Source organism: Molossus molossus, unplaced genomic scaffold (assembly GCF_014108415.1).
Source record: "Molossus molossus isolate mMolMol1 unplaced genomic scaffold, mMolMol1.p scaffold_m16_p_5, whole genome shotgun sequence".
In the NCBI taxonomy this organism is placed as follows: Eukaryota; Metazoa; Chordata; class Mammalia; order Chiroptera; family Molossidae; genus Molossus; species Molossus molossus.
Genome location: NW_023425388.1, coordinates 65,689,103 through 65,709,379, shown reverse-complemented (window position 1 = coordinate 65,709,379; position 20,277 = coordinate 65,689,103). Strand labels below are relative to the sequence as shown.

At 39.6% G+C, this 20,277-nt stretch overlaps 1 protein-coding gene across 1 annotated transcript in view; it reads right to left on the bottom strand.

Moving 5' to 3' along the window:
• HGD (homogentisate 1,2-dioxygenase) overlaps nt 1-20,277 on the bottom strand; it is a 39,899-nt gene extending 19,622 nt beyond the window's left edge. Inside the window, exons 1-5 of the mRNA XM_036242861.1 lie at nt 20,107-20,277; nt 15,559-15,630; nt 14,542-14,630; nt 10,609-10,714; nt 73-132 (exon numbers count right to left, since the gene is read on the bottom strand). Coding sequence (XP_036098754.1) covers nt 73-132; nt 10,609-10,714; nt 14,542-14,630; nt 15,559-15,630; nt 20,107-20,121 — 342 coding nt within the window. The 5' untranslated portion in view covers nt 20,122-20,277. The remainder of the gene's footprint in view (nt 1-72; nt 133-10,608; nt 10,715-14,541; nt 14,631-15,558; nt 15,631-20,106) is intronic.

Genomic DNA, 20,277 nt, shown 5'->3' with positions numbered 1-20,277 from the left:
CCTGCAAATGGATCACTCCCCGTGGAAGAGAGGAGAAGGAGCAGTGGGAAGGTGTGGGGAGCATTGACTTACACTCACAAAGTCCACCTTCTTCTGAGATGCTTTTGGAATCTCAAATGGTTTCCATCTAAGCTGGAAAAAAAAAAAGTACACATACAGGAAAATGATTTCACAAGGAGAAATCATAGACTTTCTAAATAAAAAGCATCAATTACACGGAAAAAGGACAGCTGCTCCCTGTGAGGCTCTGACTACTTGTGATTTTTGTTATTTTCAATTTAATGATTACCCATCATTTCCTTAAAGGGGCTCATTCGGGTTATGTGTGTGTGTGTGTGTGTGTGTGTGTAACTCACATGCATATATATTGTCTTTGTTCGCCTTAAGTTACAAAAGTTAAAAAAAGATTATTGCTTCTTATTTCAGAAACTGTTTATTTCTTTTAACATTTTGCTCAGGCACATCAGTGAGTTTTGACTGATGCTGCTTTTAATGCTATTTATAATCAGCTCTCTTTGCTGACATGCCAGCCTGTCTGTGTGGGCCCCCGACACTGCAGGGGATGGTTCCACTTCTACTTCCAGCCCTTGGAGTTTTGCATTATTTCTTGAAGAGAAAGGAAAAGCACCCAGCTGAGATTGAATTTGGTAAATGCAGCACCAGGTTCAATTTTTTTCACCAAACCCCACATTTGTCCTCAGGCTGCCTGATGATTCTGTTTAAATCACGACAATCTTTAATTTAATAATGAAATGATTTAAGGAAGTGGGGAGACAAATCAGCAGGTCCAGGCCCTATTCAAAGAGTCAGCCGGTACTTATTAATCAACTTGGCAGCAGGCCTGACCCAGCCAGGCTGGCAGCTGATAAACCTGGCAGCCTTAGGACATCTCATGGGGTGACCTACACCCCAACGAATGGCTCCACTGGCTGCCTGCTCGAGGCAGGCTAGGTAGGGGCTCAGCTCATTCCTTGTTTCAGAGGCAGCTGGAGGTGGGGTGGGGGGAGGGGAAAGCAAGCAGCAAACAGAAGGGCAGTGCTGGGATAATTCTGCCTCTCTGATGTACAGTCAGACAGCAGCCTTTATTTCTTAATAGTAACACAGATTATCACATTCTGGGACTAAAAAGGAATGTAAAATGTTGACTTGAAAAACGTTGAAATCATGCTTCAGGAAAAAGGAAAAGGTTTAGGATTAATTCATTCAAGATGATATTTCCTGGGAAAGGAGAGGGAACCAGAGAGCAAGAATCTAGAAAAGGGTTTCTCAACCTTGGCACTATTGACATTCTGCATCAAATAATTCTTTGCTGCGGGGGGGCTGTCCTGCACATTGTGGAAGGTTTAGCAGCGTCCCTGACTTCTACCAGATTCCAGTAGCACTCTCTCAAGTTGTAACAACCCGAAATGTTCCCATTGTCAATGTCACCTGGGGGACAAAATTCCCCTGGTAGAGAACCACTGACCTAAAAGGACATACCTCTGACATCAGAAAGGGCCACAGCTCAGCACTGCTGGCGTTTTGAGGGGAGGGTCTGGTCTATTACTAACCATTACCTGCTACTTCTCTCTCCAGCAGCAGCACACGTCTGTGTGCCCGTAAGAGTGTCTGGAAGATAGTACTACCTATAATCTTGGTTCTAGGAAGGGTAACATTCCAGATTCCCCAATGGAAGGGATTTAAGTATCAGATCAGGGTTGTCTGAACAGTCTTATAGATCTGAAACCTATTTACCCATGGGAATCCCCTGAGCAATCTTTGAGACCCAAGACCAAATTAAATCACAATCTGTGAAGGTGGCACCCAGGCATCAGTGTTTTATAAAAGCTTTTCTAATGTGCACCTATAGTTTAAGAATCAGCATACCCAACCCAGAGATTCTGTGATTCTTGTATTTCTGACCATATTCAGAAAAGTTCACTCAGTCAACCAACCAACCAATCAATCAAACAAACAATCAATCAATCAATTAAATTGTGGTATCTTGGGCCAGATATGGCAGCAGCATGCCAATTACCAACCTAAAATAAAAGAGCAAGAAAAGAAAGAGAAAGAGAGAAAAGAAGAAGTAGAAGAAAGAGGAGGAGGAGGAAAAGAAGCAGAAGGAAGAAGAGGAGGAGAAAGAGGAGGAGGAAGAAAAGGAGGAGGAGGAGAAGGAGAAAGAGTCAGTGTCATCCCAGTAATAGAACAACCTGCCTGGTTTGTTGCACTGACCCAACTCCTTTGTAGATCTTCCTGAAATTAAAATACCTGTTGTGGGTAGAAATAAAGTCCTGGCCTCTAGACAATAAGTTTATCTTCTGTGACTAGGAAAGACTGAACCAGAGAGGCTGATGAGCTAGTTTGATTAGGTTTTTTCCAATTTTTCAAAGTCTTCTGGAGCACATCAGCCTTTAAGACATGAGGAGAGAGAGAGCCTGCGTTGACAGGTGGAAAGGCATCTACACGATGATGTAGGGAGCATGCCTTCAACAGGGCTCACATCCTGGTTGAGGCAGTGGCCCTGAAGAACCTTTCCTAATGCAAAAAGTGATGCCCTTCACATAAGAGAGATGGTATAGGGAAAGAAGAAGTTTATCTGCTGGATCTGATGGCAGCAGATTGTACAGGGCCCATATGCAGCATATCATGAAGGATGATAAAGACTGCAAGGTGGTTCTGACAAACCCAGTACCCAAAAGAAACAAGCTTTGTATCTTCAAGCAAGAGATTCTGGTTAGGAGCTTTGGTATGATAGTGTCTGAATGTAAGGAGGGAGATCTGGGGAAAGGATAAACAGAAAGAGTCTAGGGAGTGAGGGTAGAATCATCTGCTAAATCCAGATGTTCAGCTTAATTGCATGCTGTGGAGCAGTTACCTCTGATCCAAAGCCAGCACAAGGGGGCTGTGCATTGGGCTGAGCCAGGAGACCTGAATTCTGCTACTGCCTCTGTTCCCATTTACTCTGTGAACCCAGGCTAGTAATTTTCTCTTCCTGGATTGTGTTTTATCTTACATGTAACAAGGGGGTACTGGAGAAAACTATAATTCCATAATTCCCTTCAGAGAAGAGCTTCTGTAAGTAATAAAGAGGACTTGTTAACTGATTTAGCCCTATAACTTTTTAACCATTTATTTTATTCATACTATATATTCTTGATAAATAGCCTCCCACAGAATTTAATTATTGAACATTTCAAAAACAATGAAGTCTATTGTAGTATCTAATGCAATGTCTTGACTCAAGTGGATTTTAATACACTTGTATTGAATGATTGAATGAAAGTACTGAGAACATTGCTAATATCTCAAAGAACAAGACTAAAGCAAATTGGTGAGATTTTTTTGGAAGTCATAATGTCATTCGGGCAATAGTAAATTGAAAATGTTTCTAAAAGTCCAAAGATTATTTCTAAAATGTGAGTTCTTTATATATGTGAAAACCTTTCCATTCTTCCATATCCTTTCTCATTTTTTTTGCCAGTTGTTCTATCAACTGTTGGGAGAGAGGTGTTGATGTCTCCAACTATAATTCAGGATTCGTCTAATTCTCCTTTCAATTCTATCATTGCTTCACATATTTTGCAGCTGTAGTCTACAAATTCTATTGGCAAATAAACTTCTACTTACTAGAAATGAGGTGGTCAAAAATAATTTGAAAAGTACCTTCAAGGGAATCCAAAGTTAGAATTTTAAAATCTTTAAGTTTACCAAAGGAAAAAGACAGGAACCAGTGGCAACATTTAATGATCAAGATTTGATATTCATGCCCAGGGACAAAAAGGAAATAGGAGAATTGACTTCAGTTATTTTCAGAGTCAGAAGATCAGGAGTTGGACTGTATGATTCAAGTATACTTTTCAACACTGAGATTCTTTGATTTACTGTGATTCCCTACAAAATTGCCCTAGACTCCACTAGATTAGGTGAGTTAGATACTCTTTACACCATTCGCTGATTAGATGTAGACATATTGTTAGAAGTCGGTATCATCTACTCAAGAATTTGGAAGTAACTTGTAGATATAGAAATGATTACATGGTGTTAGTATTTATTAGCCCAGCTATGGCTAGGAGAAGCCCAGGGCAATCTAGTACTGTGAGTTTCAGTCCAGACGGGCTGGAGGTGGGGGAGTGAATACAACAAAATGGCAACTCACTGAATGCCTCAGCAATCTAGCAGTTTGAGGGAAAAGGCAACATGACTGATGTGGAAGGAAAATCAGGCTTGGAGTTCTTTGAGGTAACAGACAAGACCACAGGTAAGAAGAATTCAAATCACCGTAATTTATTTAGATTTTCAAAAGTCTTTCATAAGGCTATAAAAGAGGTGAGCTTTCATGGATTTGGATGACATTTTTTTTTCATAAAAATTACCTGGATTCTCATTTGGCCTTGCCCTTGACTATAAAGCTAAGGGCATTAAGTCCATTACTCAGCACCTAGCATAGAGCATGAAATAATCGTAGTCACTCAATAAATATTTGTTGGATGAAATTTAATTATCACAACAACTCCCCATGACTCCTATGATTATTATCATCTCTATTTTAAAAGTGAGAACACAGATGGTTTAGAGCAGGTAATATTTTTCTACTAAAAACTGATGTCAATATCCCAGAATCTCTTAGTAACTCACACTCTTATCCCTTTACTCTTAGGTTATCTTAACATGCTTCCCAAACTACTGATCCTCTCTTTGGCTCCTGAACACAGGCTTTGCCTCCTTTTAATGGTCTTCTGCTTGATCTTTCAATCTGACCTTATTTACTGCTCTTCCTGCGCTGAGTTGCCCTGTCCCAGTCGGACTCCTGGGACCTGAATCCTGCTAAGGTTCTTTAGTGTGAGCATTCTTGTCCAATCTTTGTTTATATTAATTCATTCAAATAAATTATTGAACCTCTCTGTGTGACATGTTTTATGTTAGGTGTTGGAGATGAACATGACAGTCTCTGCCCTCAGAAACCTATCACAGAAGACCCTGGGAGTGTGGACTCTTTCTGATAGGAAAACAAGGAAATGGATAAGTAGAAATGACTTTAGAAGATAAACATAAATAGGAATATCCCTCAGGAATAAGTCCTGACACAGGGCCTATTTAATATTCTTACACATGGAACATAAGAGGCAGACACAATGAGATAACCTGGTTTGCAGACAACTCCAACATCTTTCTGAGGAGTAAAATACAAGTTGATGAAGATGTACTGTAAAGAGAGCCAGCAAGCTGTCAAAAAGGGCTGAACAGGGCAACGTGCACTGCAGTGTTGGCAAACACCAGTGAGTGCATTTAGGGAAATTAAATCTAGTCCATTTACAGGCGGATGGGATCCAAACTATCAGGGAGTATAGTCAACAAATACTAGTGATTATTCTATTTGAAAGAAGGCATATACTGGACACCGCACGTCATACAAAGATGATGGGGGCAGGTGAGAGGGTTGGAGTCTGGGAAAAATTGGGGGAAGGGGATTTTAAAAAGTAATGTTGTGGGTCATATATTGGATCTTCTTGAATGTTTTCAGGAGAAACAAATGCAGATTGAAATTATTTTCCATTATTTTTGGTCTCTGGCTGCATGGGACCCTGGATCTTATTTATTTACATATATGTACAAAGAAAAAGACTGGAAAGGAAGAAATCAAAACATTAGAAGTTAATTCTGCATTGGTGGGATTATTGAGCATTGACACTTTTATATAAGTTTTAAATAAAAACATGTATTAATGGTGAGGGTGCATTATTGTTGTTTAAAGAAGGTATGAATAGTTTCAATAGAGTGGTTGGGGCAGGCTGAACTACACAGGGTTAAAAACTTAAAGAGGTGGAAAACCCAAGACACTTTTGGAGGGAAGGGGCTTTTAGGATTGTGAGACCTGAATAATTTGACAAATTACACAGCAAACATTCTGTAAAAGTGTACTGTTTGAAACATTTTTGGTAATTTGCATGTCCTGGAGGCAGAGGTAACTTTATAATGTAGGCTTTAATTAGCTTTGAGGTGTTTATCACTTGGTCCAAATTATAGTAAGAACTAAAAGGTAATTGCCTCAGCCGAGGCTTAACTGGGTCAAGAGTCTGACTTTCCAGCAATCAAGATATTGGAGATGTAGTAATAAAAAAGATAAACTTTAAAGAACTGTGACCTTTAAGAGGACTACAGATTCAGGAATGCTAATTGAAATCTGTAAAATCAATTAAATTGGATGCAGACTTGTTTACTAAATTCTGAGATTCTAGAAGTTAGCGGAAAGTGAATGATGAACAAAATTAGGTATATTTCTTATGTAAGATATTAATGGAATGAACGTGTTATATCCACAGGCTAAAACTAAATACACTCAAAAAGAATTTGCATTACTTTTTAGATGATTCATTAAATATACAGTAACAGAAAATGAACATTTTGTGACTATAGTCCCCAATTTTCCTGGGAAGGTATCAAAAAGATGACAGTGATGATAGAATATCCCATGATGTTCTCAAGGAGGAAACATTAGGCAGTTCTCAGATCTTCAAATTCCCAGAGATGACTAACATGGGGAGCTGGTGAAGCTGAATCAATGATTTGACCTGTGACAGGTGAAGACATACCTACCATTCAGGCTTCAGCTAGGAAGGATTGTCAGATAGGTCCCTAAACATACTTTTCTCAGACTTTCTTGGTGAGAGTCTGGAATACATATTTGGGAGGAAGGGGATTTTAAAAAGTAATGTTGTGGGTCATATATTGGATCTTCTTGAATGTTTTCAGGAGAAACAAATGCAGATTGAAATTATTTTCCATTATTTTTGGTCTCTGGCTGCATGGGACCCTGGACCTTATTTATTTACATATATGTACAAAGAAAAAGATGAATAACCATTGCTGTGGTTACTAATGAAGCATCAAATTGGAAAGAGATGTTCACTTGTCAAGAGATGTAAATGAAAAGACAAAAGCATAGATGTGGCAAGAACAGCCAGGAGTATGCATCATGGCAAGGGAAGTGGGCTGGCAGGTGCTAGATCACAGAGGAGGGAGATGATAAACTACTGCCTCCATGGGGCTGGTGTTCATAGAGGCACTCTTGAGTTCTGGGAAACATCTACCCCAAAGTGTGCAAGCGCAGGTCAAAAATGAGCAGGGGAAATATTGGAGAAGAAATTAATCTGGTGGCCACCATATTGAAAGTGTTTGAAGGAATTTAAAATGGGGAAAGGTAACAAGTTTAAGGAGAAATGCGAAGAAAGGTTAAAATGGGACATGAGGGGTAGGGGGCAGGAAATAAATATGTGTTGAGGATATACTAGAAAATAAGCAGAAACCTTTGCTACAGCTATTTGGATGCCTCCATATTAATCCATGTTTTTAATGCAGTTGCCTCAAACGTCCCTCTCAAGATTTATGTTAGCAATTTATGAAATAATGCATCAACATGCCCACATGACATACTTGACTCTCACCTGTTGCAAAAGACTTCTATTTCCTATTTTGTTAATTTTACATCATTTGAGTTTTTATAAGTGTCTATGACATTTATAAGACAAAACCAGAAAAATTCTATCAGGATAAAGTAAATTTCCAGTGATAAGCCACCTGTACTCCAAAATAATCATTCTAAAGGGTATTTATGTTAAATAAAATGTAACAATAGTAGTCATAGAAATAAAAATATATAATAAAAAGATAATATTCCACATATTACTTATCGCACTCATAGCAGAGTGTCATTTTCCTTAAAGGCTAGATTTAAAATCTAACACCCTTACCTTAATAAAATTTAAAATAAGCGGGCTCCACTGTTGTCCACAAAATCACAATAAAATCTGAGAGATGCATTAAGGTGACAGAGGCTTGCCTGACTGGTATGGATGATATGAGCAGGCAGGGGCAATGAAACCCCCCACTCCATCCCTAGTTATGAAATAACCACTAGTTTTTACATAGTTATCTTAAAAGGCTCATGACTTGAATTCCCAAATATCTGCTTATGGACTCTTCCTGTAATACTTCCTTTAGTCTAGCTCAATGGTTCTCCAATTTAGCGCACATAAGAATTACCATTCAAGGTGGCACACACAAAATCATGTATCCTATACTTTATGGATAATTTAAGAAATTTTTTTCAGTGATAATTTTGTTTATACTTAATTTTTGTCTTACTTGCTCATTTTAAAACCCTTGTTCCTTTGCATAACATGCAATTTGGCTCTACTCAAGAGAACTATCAGAGAGAACTCGATTGGGGATTCTCTATGCTGCCTGAAGAAAAAAATAAAAACCTTATTGTAGTCCAAATACCTTCTCAACCTTCCTGAACTAGCCTACAATAAATGCTTAATATATTTTACCAGACCAGGAATTCTACAAAGTACAGTTATCCATCCTTTATATTTTCTAATGAAAGATGGAGTCACAATATCAAGCAGTCGGGTTTATTTACTAATCAAAAACGAACAAATGTGGCCATTGTAACACTAACAGAGAAGTTCTAAAATTTGAGATGTAATCCATTGAGGAGTCAACCAAATTCTCAGAGAATGAGCAGTGACTTTGTCTAGAATGGTTTATGAGATGAGTGAAGAAGTAAATGGTTGAATGAATGAGGTAAATGGTTAAATGAATAAAGTAAATGGTTAAATGGAATGAGATAAATGGTTAAATGAGGATGGTCTTCCAGATGCATTCCTAACCTCAGAGTGTGGTAGAGAAGGCCACAAGATACTATTGGATTAGGAACCCAGGTGAGACTCAAGGGTGAAGTGAAGACAGGGTCCCCAGCTTCGTTGTACAAACTATGTCCCACACAAGGGTCCTGACCAGCAGAAAAGGAAAGGGGCAGGAGTTGAAAGTGCAGCCCTGTGTCTTGGAAGAGGACTGTGTCTGTGTCGTTGGGGGTTGGAGCAAGGGTTGACTTTTTCAATATGCTCAAAGGCAATATACAGGCTACTGGTAAACTGGGAAGGGTATCTGTTTTATGCATTAAACTTCACACAAGTGGAAGTTTATACAAAATATCCTGGTTTCAAAATGGCTATGAGGTGGATAATATTTGAAGTTGTTAACTCACATTTTCACCCACTCTGAATGCCTTCTTTTCTGTCCTTGTTGGAAGGGAGTGAGTAGCATTCAGTCCTAACTCTCTGAGATTTCCATAATTAGGGAAGAGATGGAGCAGAGCAGGAAACCAAAAGTGACTATGAATTATTCTGATTCTACCAAAAAATCTAAGCATTTAGAGGAAGCGGATTTGTAGGTATAGACAAAATTATCACAGTAAACCAAGAAGAGGCAGCAGATTTTCTTGGGCTTTGAAAAGGGGAGGAGGAAGGGAGAGGGAGAGACACTGTTTGTTTTGTATGGACTTTGGATACAAAGGTGGGTTCTTGAAACTGTGACCTGGCAACTCCCAGAAGGAGGGAATGGCTGTGTAGCATCTCCAAGACAACAGGACCAGAAGTAGCCTTGCAGATGATTTTATGCCCAAACCTGGCATGACAGCAGCAGAACAATGGGCATCTCAACACTACCCAGTGAGAGGGACCAACCAGCAAGGCCCAACCCCCACTCTTACTTTGGCATCCTTTAAGAGCAGCAGTTCCCAGCTAAGACAGAGATGAAATTGTTTTCTGCCAGTTTGGCAGACAAAGACTCAGAATAAAAAATAATATAAAATGAACAAAAAACAAATTTATCTGAATAAAAATTCTGCAATTTATATGTACTGCCACTGCCTTTAAGTGAATCTATCTAATGGCTGTATCAGAGTCATGGTTCTCACCTCCTTTCTGTGTGCCAAGCACTGTTTGAAGCACTTTCACACCTGTTCTGTTATGTAATCTTCACAACAGCGCTGCACAGCAGATATTCATACCAATTTACAGGTAAAATACCATGGCTCAAAGACACAGCGGGTAGTAGAGGGTCAGGGAAGCAAACCCAGGTCTGTTTTTCTTCCTGCACCATACACCTGTTATCAGTGACATGTATCTAGGCTCAGGGACAAAGGGAATACACTGGCGTTCTCAGAAGGTAAAAAAATAATAGAGCTCAGTCCATTATGGCATTAGATCTGTCTCATTACTGATAGCAGAGTATATAAATACTGATACCCAGGTGGAAAGCCCACTGGTCACTCAAACAAAAGAAAGAAACTGAGGCAATAAATGAAAGTTCTAGCGTTGCAGAGAATGTGACAGCAATCTGTCACCACAATGAACTTATAGAATTCATCTCAGTCAACAAGTCTTCCATCCTATATCAGATACCTTATTTCAGATAAGTATTTAATGTATTCTCTATATTCTGTGGTAAGTGTAGAATAAAACCAACCAACCAACCTTTGGGCATGTAAATATTTTCTCTAGGCTATATAATTTTCATTCATCCAACTTATCTTGGCACTCCTGGAGAGTCAGAACCATTTCTGTGCCTACGTAGTTGTTATTAGGCTAGAAAAACACAAACTTACACACACACATATGCAATCAACTAAATCCAAAATTCCTACCCATGTTTGAGCAAAACTACAGATACACTTTAATTTTTTTTAAGCTGTCTAATTTCTCAAAGACTCAGGCTTGACATAAATATTTATATTCAAGGCTTTGGATACATGGTATTTTCCAATTCACAGAACCCAGTTACCTGGTTAGGATCAGGATCAACTTCATCCCAGTTGTGAGTGACACGGCCTTGGTCAATGGATTCAAAGGGCTTGTGAGAAACTGAAGGTAGAATCCTATACAGCCAACTGGAATGAAAGAAGGACACATGTCTTATGGGGATGTTATGGTATACAGACTGGCTCAGGAAGTACCATCAGGAAGATGCTCAGGTCAACAATGATCTGTGGGCTTTAATGTGAAAAGCAGTGACACAGCATCAATTCTTAAAGGCCACTGCTGCCCATAACCCCGGCCTCTTCTCACCTTTCCACTCTACCCATCACTCTTCATGTTAAGGCTCTGTTTGGTTATTCCCACACTGACAAAAAATGAAGAAATGTCTTTCCTAATGACAACTATAAAGAAAAGGAAAGACCTTGAAGGATAACTGTGCAGGAAAATCCATAGAAAAACATTAGCTTATAGATGTCATTGAATACCAATCCTTTCTCTGGAAAGTGAGGACAATGAATCCTTCATAGATTAGAAGATGTAGGTGGTTTCTTTATTATTTTTGAAATATAAATCATTTTTCTTCTTTAAAATTATAAAAGTAATACCTGCCAGTGGTAATAATAATTCAAGTAATTCAAAAAGTCCTGAAAGGTAAATGGCTTTCCCCTCCAGTTTCTTCAGGGCCAATCCTCAGAGAAATCAGAGCTCAACATTTTTCTTATATATTCTCTCAGATATGTCCAATGAATATATGAGCAAAATTACCAACAACAACACAACAAATATATGTGAAAGTGCCTAATCATTCACATCTTCACAAATACGTATTATTAATAATTTTGACCTTAAAAATAATATTTCACTGAACAAAACTCATTCAGTAAGGTTGAGAGTCTACATGTTTATCGGATCTTTGTAATTTTCTATGAATTACTTGTACAAGTCATTGACAATATTTCTATTGGGTTTTTTGTCTTTTTTATATTAATTTGTAAGAGGTTTAAGAAATTAACACTTCTGTACTCCAAAATTATAAGACTATCTGCCCTTATTTTCTTATAGTATATCTTTCCTTCCCTCCTTCTTTCCTTCCTACCTTCTTTCAATTTTTACTATCTGTATATGTCAAGACCTGAGCCAAAAATCTTTCTGACAGGACCCAGATCTAAGGTTTCAGGAGGAAAAGAAGACCCTGATGAAGAAAGCTTGAAGGATACCAGGAGGACCACCCTCCAGAAGTTGAGAGGAACACTGAAACTGACTAAAATGGACGCAAGTCCTTTCAGAGGCTGTTACCCTGACAGAATACAGAAGGAAGAAGAGCACTACTTCTGACAAGGAGAGACCAGAGAAGCTTGAACAGGCTCTGGCCCTTCAAGCCCCAATACAGTCCACTTCAGGGGGTGGAGTTGGCCTGACTGCACACTGAGCCATTTGAGAGATAAAAAGGCTAGATTTTTCCAGTTTCCATTTGATTTCTCCAGCCCTAGATGATGTGACCTCAGACCTTGGACTTTAGGCCACGAAAAACTAAACCTCTCCAGCTTCCAGCAGTCTATGGAGTTGAAAGTGTGAGTGTATCTTAGAACCAACTATGTGATCGCAGACAAGTTAGAAAACTTTTCTGACCTTATGTTTCTTATCCTTATCTCCTAGGATTATTGTGAGGATGCAGAGTTTATGTACCTGGAATGCCTGGCACAGTGTAGGTGCTGGTTCATATAGAATCACTTGTCAACCCCTAATCATCTGGGTTTTTATGGTGGTCCAATTTTTCCACACTCCCTGTCCCAACTCTTACTTTCTCAGGACTTAAGGAGTCAGTTAACTAATATGCTAAAAATCAACACTTAATAGATATAATCTCAGATAGTTTTGTGGGGGCTCTGCATTCTGTGGTTTAAATGAGTAGTGACTAACTGTAAGAATTTTAGGCATGCTCACATATGAATGGGACTGATTCCATCTTCCCACTGGGGATTTTGATCATTTCCACAAAATTCCTGTGGATACCTTTGAAGAGTTCTGAACAGATGGGTGAGCCATGCCTAGTGTCCCTTATTTTTTCAGCTGAGTTTATAAAAATCCCCAGGCAGCACTACATTGCCCTGGACAGAGATTTATTTCTGATTCAGGGAATGGTGCCAGCTTCTTAATGAAATGCCAACAGCTCATTTTCAGTCTCCTGAATCAGAGCTTAGCTCCTGCTGGCTGAAGACATTGCTGAATAAAGGGGGCAGGCAGCAGAATCTGGAGTCCAGGTGTCCCATTAGTGAATGGGACATAAAGTCAAAAACATAGTCATGGAAGCCAGGTTGTTATATATTAGATTGGACAGGAATTGTCTATGTTTACCTTACCTTAACTATTTGGGCTTTCAAAGAGAGGAGGTAATTAAATAGCAATAGAATTAACACCTGATTTTTGACAAGTATGGGAAACAATCTCTTCCTCCCTCGATGCACACATCTATCAAGAGAGAAGCCATATTGATATTGACATGGCAACCTAGCACCTGCCACATCTCACACTCAGTTCTCTGACAGTCTGTATTGGAGGAAGAAACTCTGCTACGGTAGCAATAATGATGATTATCATAATTAATGTTAATTGAGCACCAGTCATGTGCCAGGAAATGTGCTAAGCACTTTACATTCTTTCCTTTAATCCTCATGACAACTATGAAATAGGTATTACTATTATGTTTTTGACAAATGAGGAGCCTGAGGCTCTAGGAGGGTAGATGACTTGACCAAGTTCACTTAGCTGGAAAGAGAAGGAGCCAGGATTGAAACTCAGGGGGCCTGACTCCAGAGTAGGCATGATAAACCACTAAGGGGAAAAAATCTAAAAATCTATCATTTGTGTGGTCCATCATGATTACTCACTGTCTTTTTTTTTTTTTTTTTTAATGTTTTTCTTCTTTATTGATTTTAGAGAGAAAAGGAGAGGGAGAGAGAGATAGAAACATCTATGAGAGAGCACATCAATTGGCCACCTCCTGCATGCTCCCTACTGGGGATTTGTCCCACAACCTGGGTTTGTGCCCTGACCGGGAATCAAACTGGCATCCTTTTGGTGCATGGGTTGACGCTCAACCACTGAGCCACACCAGCTGGGCTGTATTCTATCATATTTGCTTCTCAGGAGGACTTTGTGGAGATAAACCCAGTCCCTTCCACTAAGCAGTACAAGACTACCTGCCCACCTCCCCAAATCTTCAGTATCAGTAGCAGACCTCACAGGTGCCCTGGCCTGAAATTCCTACAATTAAACACAACATGTTTAAATCAAAACATTTATTGCTTCCTCAAACCACAACAACTATTGCATTCACCTGCTCCGTAGGAGTTAATCAAGGGAGTGAGTTCATTGACCTGGCTTGTAGGATTAGAGCATACATAGAATATGACACATTGTGCTAATGAATGTGTTGGTTTCCAGCAAAGGCAAATTCCAAAGAGTAAACACCGTACTAATTCAAACCATGAGGGGCTGTAATATATGATCTTTCAACTACTCAAGCTTGGATTATCCAACCTTTTCATGCAAAGAACGATCAGCTGAGGAAGATATTGTGTGGACTCTTCTATAATTTTAAGCTAATCATTATAAAAAATAAACAAACAAGTAAACAAAAATACAAAACTCAATTGGACAATCCTTGGAGAAGGCCAAACTTTTGAGAACATTTTCTTCTGAGTGCAAATGAGAATTTGTAAATGGAACTGGATGTGTTTTCAGACTCTGTGTAGCTGCTTCTCAGCTTCATCCACTGCTCACTTGATTCTGTCTGGAGACAAGGCCTGTCCTCCTCTGACTATGATCCAGAGCATAGCCTGTGAGAAGTAGGAATTTGGGCAGGCTTGTGAGGCTGTGGTCCAGGTGTAGGAGGCAGCTGTAAATAGCAGTCATAGCTCCCACAATCTATAGGTCAGAAATAACCTAATCCTCGTACCTTCTCTTATTGGTGCTCCGTGGACAAGTAAAAGCTGATCCTGAGAGCTGCTCAGCATACAGATTGTAAGGACAAACTTGAGGATTGTTCTAAAAAAAAAAAAAAAAAGAAGAAGAAGAAGAACAAGGAGGCAATAAATAACATCGCTCCAATCTGAAATGCATCCTACCCTCCCACCAAGCAACTTGTGAGAGAATTCTGTTCTGAATGGGGATGTTCTAGGCCACTGCATATGACCATCCCCAACCCATGTATACTTCTTATAACAGATTTTTAGGTGACTTTCCCCCCTGATTAGAAAAGTAATGAATATTTTTTTTTTTTTTTTTTTTTTTTTAGAGAGAGAGGAAGGGAGAGGGGGGAGAGAGAGCGAGACAGAGAGATAGAGAGAGAAACATTGATGTGAGAGCAACATTGATTGGCTGCCTCAGTGCACAGGATGACACCCAACCAACTAGATGAGCCACACCACAGGACTCCTTCCATTCTTATCCTCCAAAATGAGGACCTTATGATATGTACAGTTCTGTAATAATCAGGACTTTTAAAAATAGGAAACACTATATCATGAGCATTTTCTCATGGCATAAAATATTCTTCAAATTTTTTTGAAAAAATATGTTTGCCATATTTTTACAATTGTAACCAAAACTAGTGTGAACATCTTTGTGCATACATTTTTAGGATTGATTATTTTGTCATTGTCATATCTTATGCTGTTCAAGGGAACTACAAAAAAGTTCCCTTAGCCTTGGACCTAGAAGATCCTTCTGAAAGTCCTGCAGTTAGTCTTACTATTTTAATTTGGGTGCTTTGCCATAAAATAATCACCATCTAACTTTAATCTTTATATTGTCATTGTTCTGCACCTTAATTGTTTTAAAGATTTATAAAACTCCTAGACACTTAACAGGCTAAATTACAAAAGCTATGGTTGGTAGAGGTACTTCATCTGAAGGCTGGCTATTCATTCCTATAGTTCAGAGCTCTCTAGGCTAATATTCTATTTACTCATACCTGTCCTTCTGGCAAGGCACCAGGGCAGCGAGGGTCCTCTGAGGCACATTCGTTTCCGAATCCCGAAATGTACTGTATGTGACAAAGACACAAAGACCACTGTTAATGGGATTTAAAGAGCATTTCACAACACTGACAGTCTACAAAGGCAAGAGCTTCTATATGGACTTTTTCCCATACATAATATCTTTGCTATGTCTTGGCATGTGAACCAGTTAGGAAAGATAATAAAGACTACCAATTAGTTGGGAGAAGAATGCTGGATATTACATAGACTCTTCACCCTTTGCTATACTTAGTCAATTTATGGGCTTGTTCTTAATTATCCTACTCTAAGAACAGGTTCTGTAATTGTGGTTCCATGAAGGATTTCCTGACAGGGGAGATGGCTCACACATCACCTCATACAGATTAGTAGGATCTTGCTGGGCTAAGATTACAACCTCCTTGGATTTGGAGAGCTCTGCTCCCCATCCTTACTCTGAAACAAACAACTGTGAAGAGGTGTTTGAATCCATTCTGACAGCAAAACTCTTGAGAGAAAGCTCTCCAAATTAGCCTCACTGCAGGTAGAAGACTACATAATCTGGCGCGCGTGCGCGCACACACACACACACTCTGAAGTTTTAAGAGATGGGTGGCTTTCAGGAGAATGGCCAGACCAGAATCTATCCACCATGGCAAAATGGAGTCTATTCTGATCGCCATTTGTTTACACCCAGAGAAAATAAAGTTGAGGGTTTCTCAACAAAGTAAAGTATGTGAAGCCCATGAAACTCATTGTTACAACACAGAACACCTATGAATTCTTGTTCACTGTCTGACTCCTCTGTTAGTTCATAAGCTCCATGAAGTCTGAGATTATGGGAGTCTGTGTACCTCCATATGCCCTGTGCCTGGTTTATAGAAGGTGTTCAATAGATATCTATTGTTTAATTTATATGTCACTTAGATCCTATCCTAATACGAGTACATGTATGTTGTTGTGAGGTTATAATCCCCTAACTTAAACATCAAAACAAATGGCCATTCCCCCTTCCCTACCCCATAGCTGTTTCTAATAAATGTACTTAATTTTAGCCCAGGATGAAAGTACAGCCTTGCTCAGGGAGTAAAATGCCACCATCTGAGCACATGTCTTTAAGAAATATAAGAAGGATGTAGGTGGGTGGAGGGTAAGCCCTCCAGAGTTCTCAGCAGCATGGAGAAGGATGAGTTGAAGCAATGCGCTAGCATGTGTGAGCGATGAGCAGGCCAACAGCTGTCTATATTTGGAAAGGAATATCAAATGTGAAATGTTATGACCTAGAAAGCAATGGAAGTGAAATTTTTCTTTTTGCCTCCAGACACATTTTTTTTTGGTATATTTGAAAATCTATCAGCACGAAAAACATCGAGTTCCATTATATACAGATTGGTTAACAGCAGCGGCATGCAGTTTGGAATGATTTCTTTGGGGAAATGGCAGAGACCATCCAGCATTCAGACTCTCCACCAAACAGAGCTTTCTTCTCTGTAAATGAACCTCATGCTCACCATCAACAGGATGGAATTTGAGCAGCTGAGAAATCATAATGACCCCAAATTCTGTGAAATGAAACTTTAGACCAATCTGTGACTGAAGCCAGAATGTCACAGTGCCTTCACTTTGTTCATCTGCCTTATTGTTTCTCTCCACAAGCCAGGCAGGAAGGTGTGAGTGCTGAGGAATGTAGTCCATCTATCCATCCGGCCGGCATGGGAGGTTTACTCATGAGCCTTCCCCATGCACTGCAACTAACTGCCGGCCTCAGAACAGAGTCCATGGTTACATATGTTCAGAACAAGGGAAAAGAGACTTAGTATATGGAGTTCTGAAGCATTTGCTTCCGACTGCTTTTAAAAATGGAAAAGAAAGCAGAAAGCACAGTTAGGTTTGGAAGGGAGCCACTCAGCTCCCAGGAAGGTGTGAGTTCTGAGTCACTTTCTCAACCTTAGCTGTGGTGCATTGGCTGAAGAGGAGCGTGGAAACTGCTGAGTCACTATCAGATCAGTTGGTTTTCCTAATCCTCTGAGAGAAAAATTACAGATGAGTGTTTTAGGGCTTTAAAATTGCATGCCCCTCACTGCTGAAGGTATCTGCATTAAGAAAGCAGTTTTCTGCAGCTGCTTTCCCAAGGCTTGGAGATCAAGAACGGAATCTGAACTCTTATATTTGCTGTGAAAATCCAAGCCTTCAACTCCAGCTGATTCAGTGACTGTGTACAAATACACCTTATACAAAAAAAAGTCTAACATTTAGCAAGTGTGTTTATATGTTTTCTTCAGTCCAGATTTCTGAATAATTTCATCTAACATGAAAATATGATTTCATTTCTTTCCAAGAGAGTTATATGCATCCTTTCTAAACTAAAGAACAAATTACTGAAATCTGTGTAACTTCAGTAGCATCAGTTCTTTGCCAGCTCCCTAGTATACAGTTTTTTAATTCTCACCTGGTTCCCAGGATATGATTTATTTGTCAAGAGTAGTTTTATGAGGTGTTTTCTACCGACTCTGATCTGGGTAACACCCTGATGGGACGAGCAGATGGTGCACCTCCCTTCCATGTACTGGGCACGAAGCAAAGCAAGAGAAGTCAGGGTAGAGATGAAGTGACAGCTACCATTTTTCCTCTGTAAAGAGGAAATTTCTAACTCACCTTGTATGGAAACTGGACTATAGGTTGTTAGGGGAATTTATAGATAATTGCGGTAGGCTGAAAATGAACCTCAAAGATATTTATACCTTAGTATCCCTGGAACTCGTGTTACCTTATATAGTAAAAGTGATGTAACTTTTGCAGATCTTGTATTGCAGATGTGATTAAGTCAAAGATCTTAAGATTGGGGGGAAAGCCTAGATTTTGGGGGTGTGCCCTAAATGTAATCACATGTGTCCTTACTGGAAGGAGGTAGAAGGAGATTTGACTACAGAAAAGGAAGAGGTGATGTGATAGAAGCAGAGATTGGAGTGATGCACTTTGAAGATGGAAAAAGAGGCCACAAGTTAAGGAATGTAAGAAGCCTTGAGAAGCTGGAAAAGGCAGGGAACAGAGTCTCCAAAAGGAAGCAGCCTTGCCAACACCTTGATATTAGCCCAATGAAACTCATTCCTGAGTTTTGACTGGAGAACTGTATAAGAATAAATGTGTAGTTTTAAGCCACTAAATTTATGGTAATTTGTTACAGCAGGAACAATAATTATGTAGACCAATGGGATCTATCTTCAGCTAATGGTCAGAATCACCCCAGTAGTTTGTTAAATGCAGACCCTGACCTAGTGAATCAAAATACTTGGTGGGGCCCACAGTCTGCATGTTAAAGAGATCTTCATTTTAGAAATGAGGAAATCAAGACTTGCAGAAGTGAAGCAATTTAAGAGCATAGGGTGGTTTAGTCTAAATTTAATTTTGCTACTTTATCTTTTGAATTTTTCCCCCCAGTTGTGCTTTTATGTAAACATGATTTCATCTGAGGCTTTGTGTTGACATATCCATTAAAATGAACTAAAAGCTGAGAAATATTTTTTTTAACATATAATGCTTATTGATTAGAATGATGCAATCTTGCTTTCTGTGCTTGGATCTCTGATCTTTAGAGCTAACCTTTAGACAGCAGGCTGGGATGAATGCCTTTGAAACTGAGAACAAAGACCAGCATGTAATTTACATTGGTGTGCTGGCTCTGTGCATAATAAGTTGCTTAAAATTTTCAGCAGGATAGGATTTTTAATATAATTTATTTATAAATGGTATGGATGTTTCCAACCCCTGCTGAACTCCCCCACAGGATTTTCATCAGGAAACACAGTTTTTATGCATTCTCCCTCTTCTAAGCCTTCAACTACACCTTTGATATGATGATCTTCCATATTTATTCTCCTAGCCTCACCCACTCTCCTGAGACCTTCTGGGGATTTCAACTTGGCTGTCCCTGCAGCAACTCAAATGTAGCTGAAACACTCTTGGACCCCAAAACAAGCAGGGCTCTCTGCATGCGCTGAGCCTTTGTGCATAACCCCCACATATTTGTCAACTGCACATTAAACAATAAAAAGGGATGATTTCCTAGAGGAAGTGCTAGGACTTCTACTGGCCAAGGGCTGCTTGTGGGCCTCAAAATAACCGAGTAGATTAAACATGTCTAATTGGTCAGCTAGAGGCAGTCCAGCAAGCTGCAATACCAGGAAGGTGTTGGGGAATCGGGGGCTGAAAAATACACAGTGAGAAATGTGTTTGCCCGTGGTGGGAGGGAGCTCTTTTGATATCTACTGATTCCCAAGACACTATTTGAAATGAACAAAAGCAAGAGATGAACAGAAAAAGCTTCAATTCTCCTTTTTGAAACTCATCTCTCCTTCCTCGCCCCCAGCCCCAGGCATGCCTACGGACACCACAGTGAAGCCTCTAAAGACAGGAGCTTGGGCCGGGGCCGGAGTCCTTTCTAATGCTGACGCTATGGAATTCTCAGAAGCTTCTGTCAGTTCTGGCTGAAGAAGTCACAGCAAAATTGCCAGATAGTTTCTTACCTTCAGGGTAGCCATTTTCCTTCCCCTGCTGGCCTGGTGACTTCAGGAAACCCAAGCCCAGAGAGGGTATGAAACCAAAATGCTTCTGTTTCTTCTTCAAACCACTCTCTGAATGTCCGTATTCCCACCACTCCACTGGACTCGCTAGCCACAAGAATTGCCTAACTGATA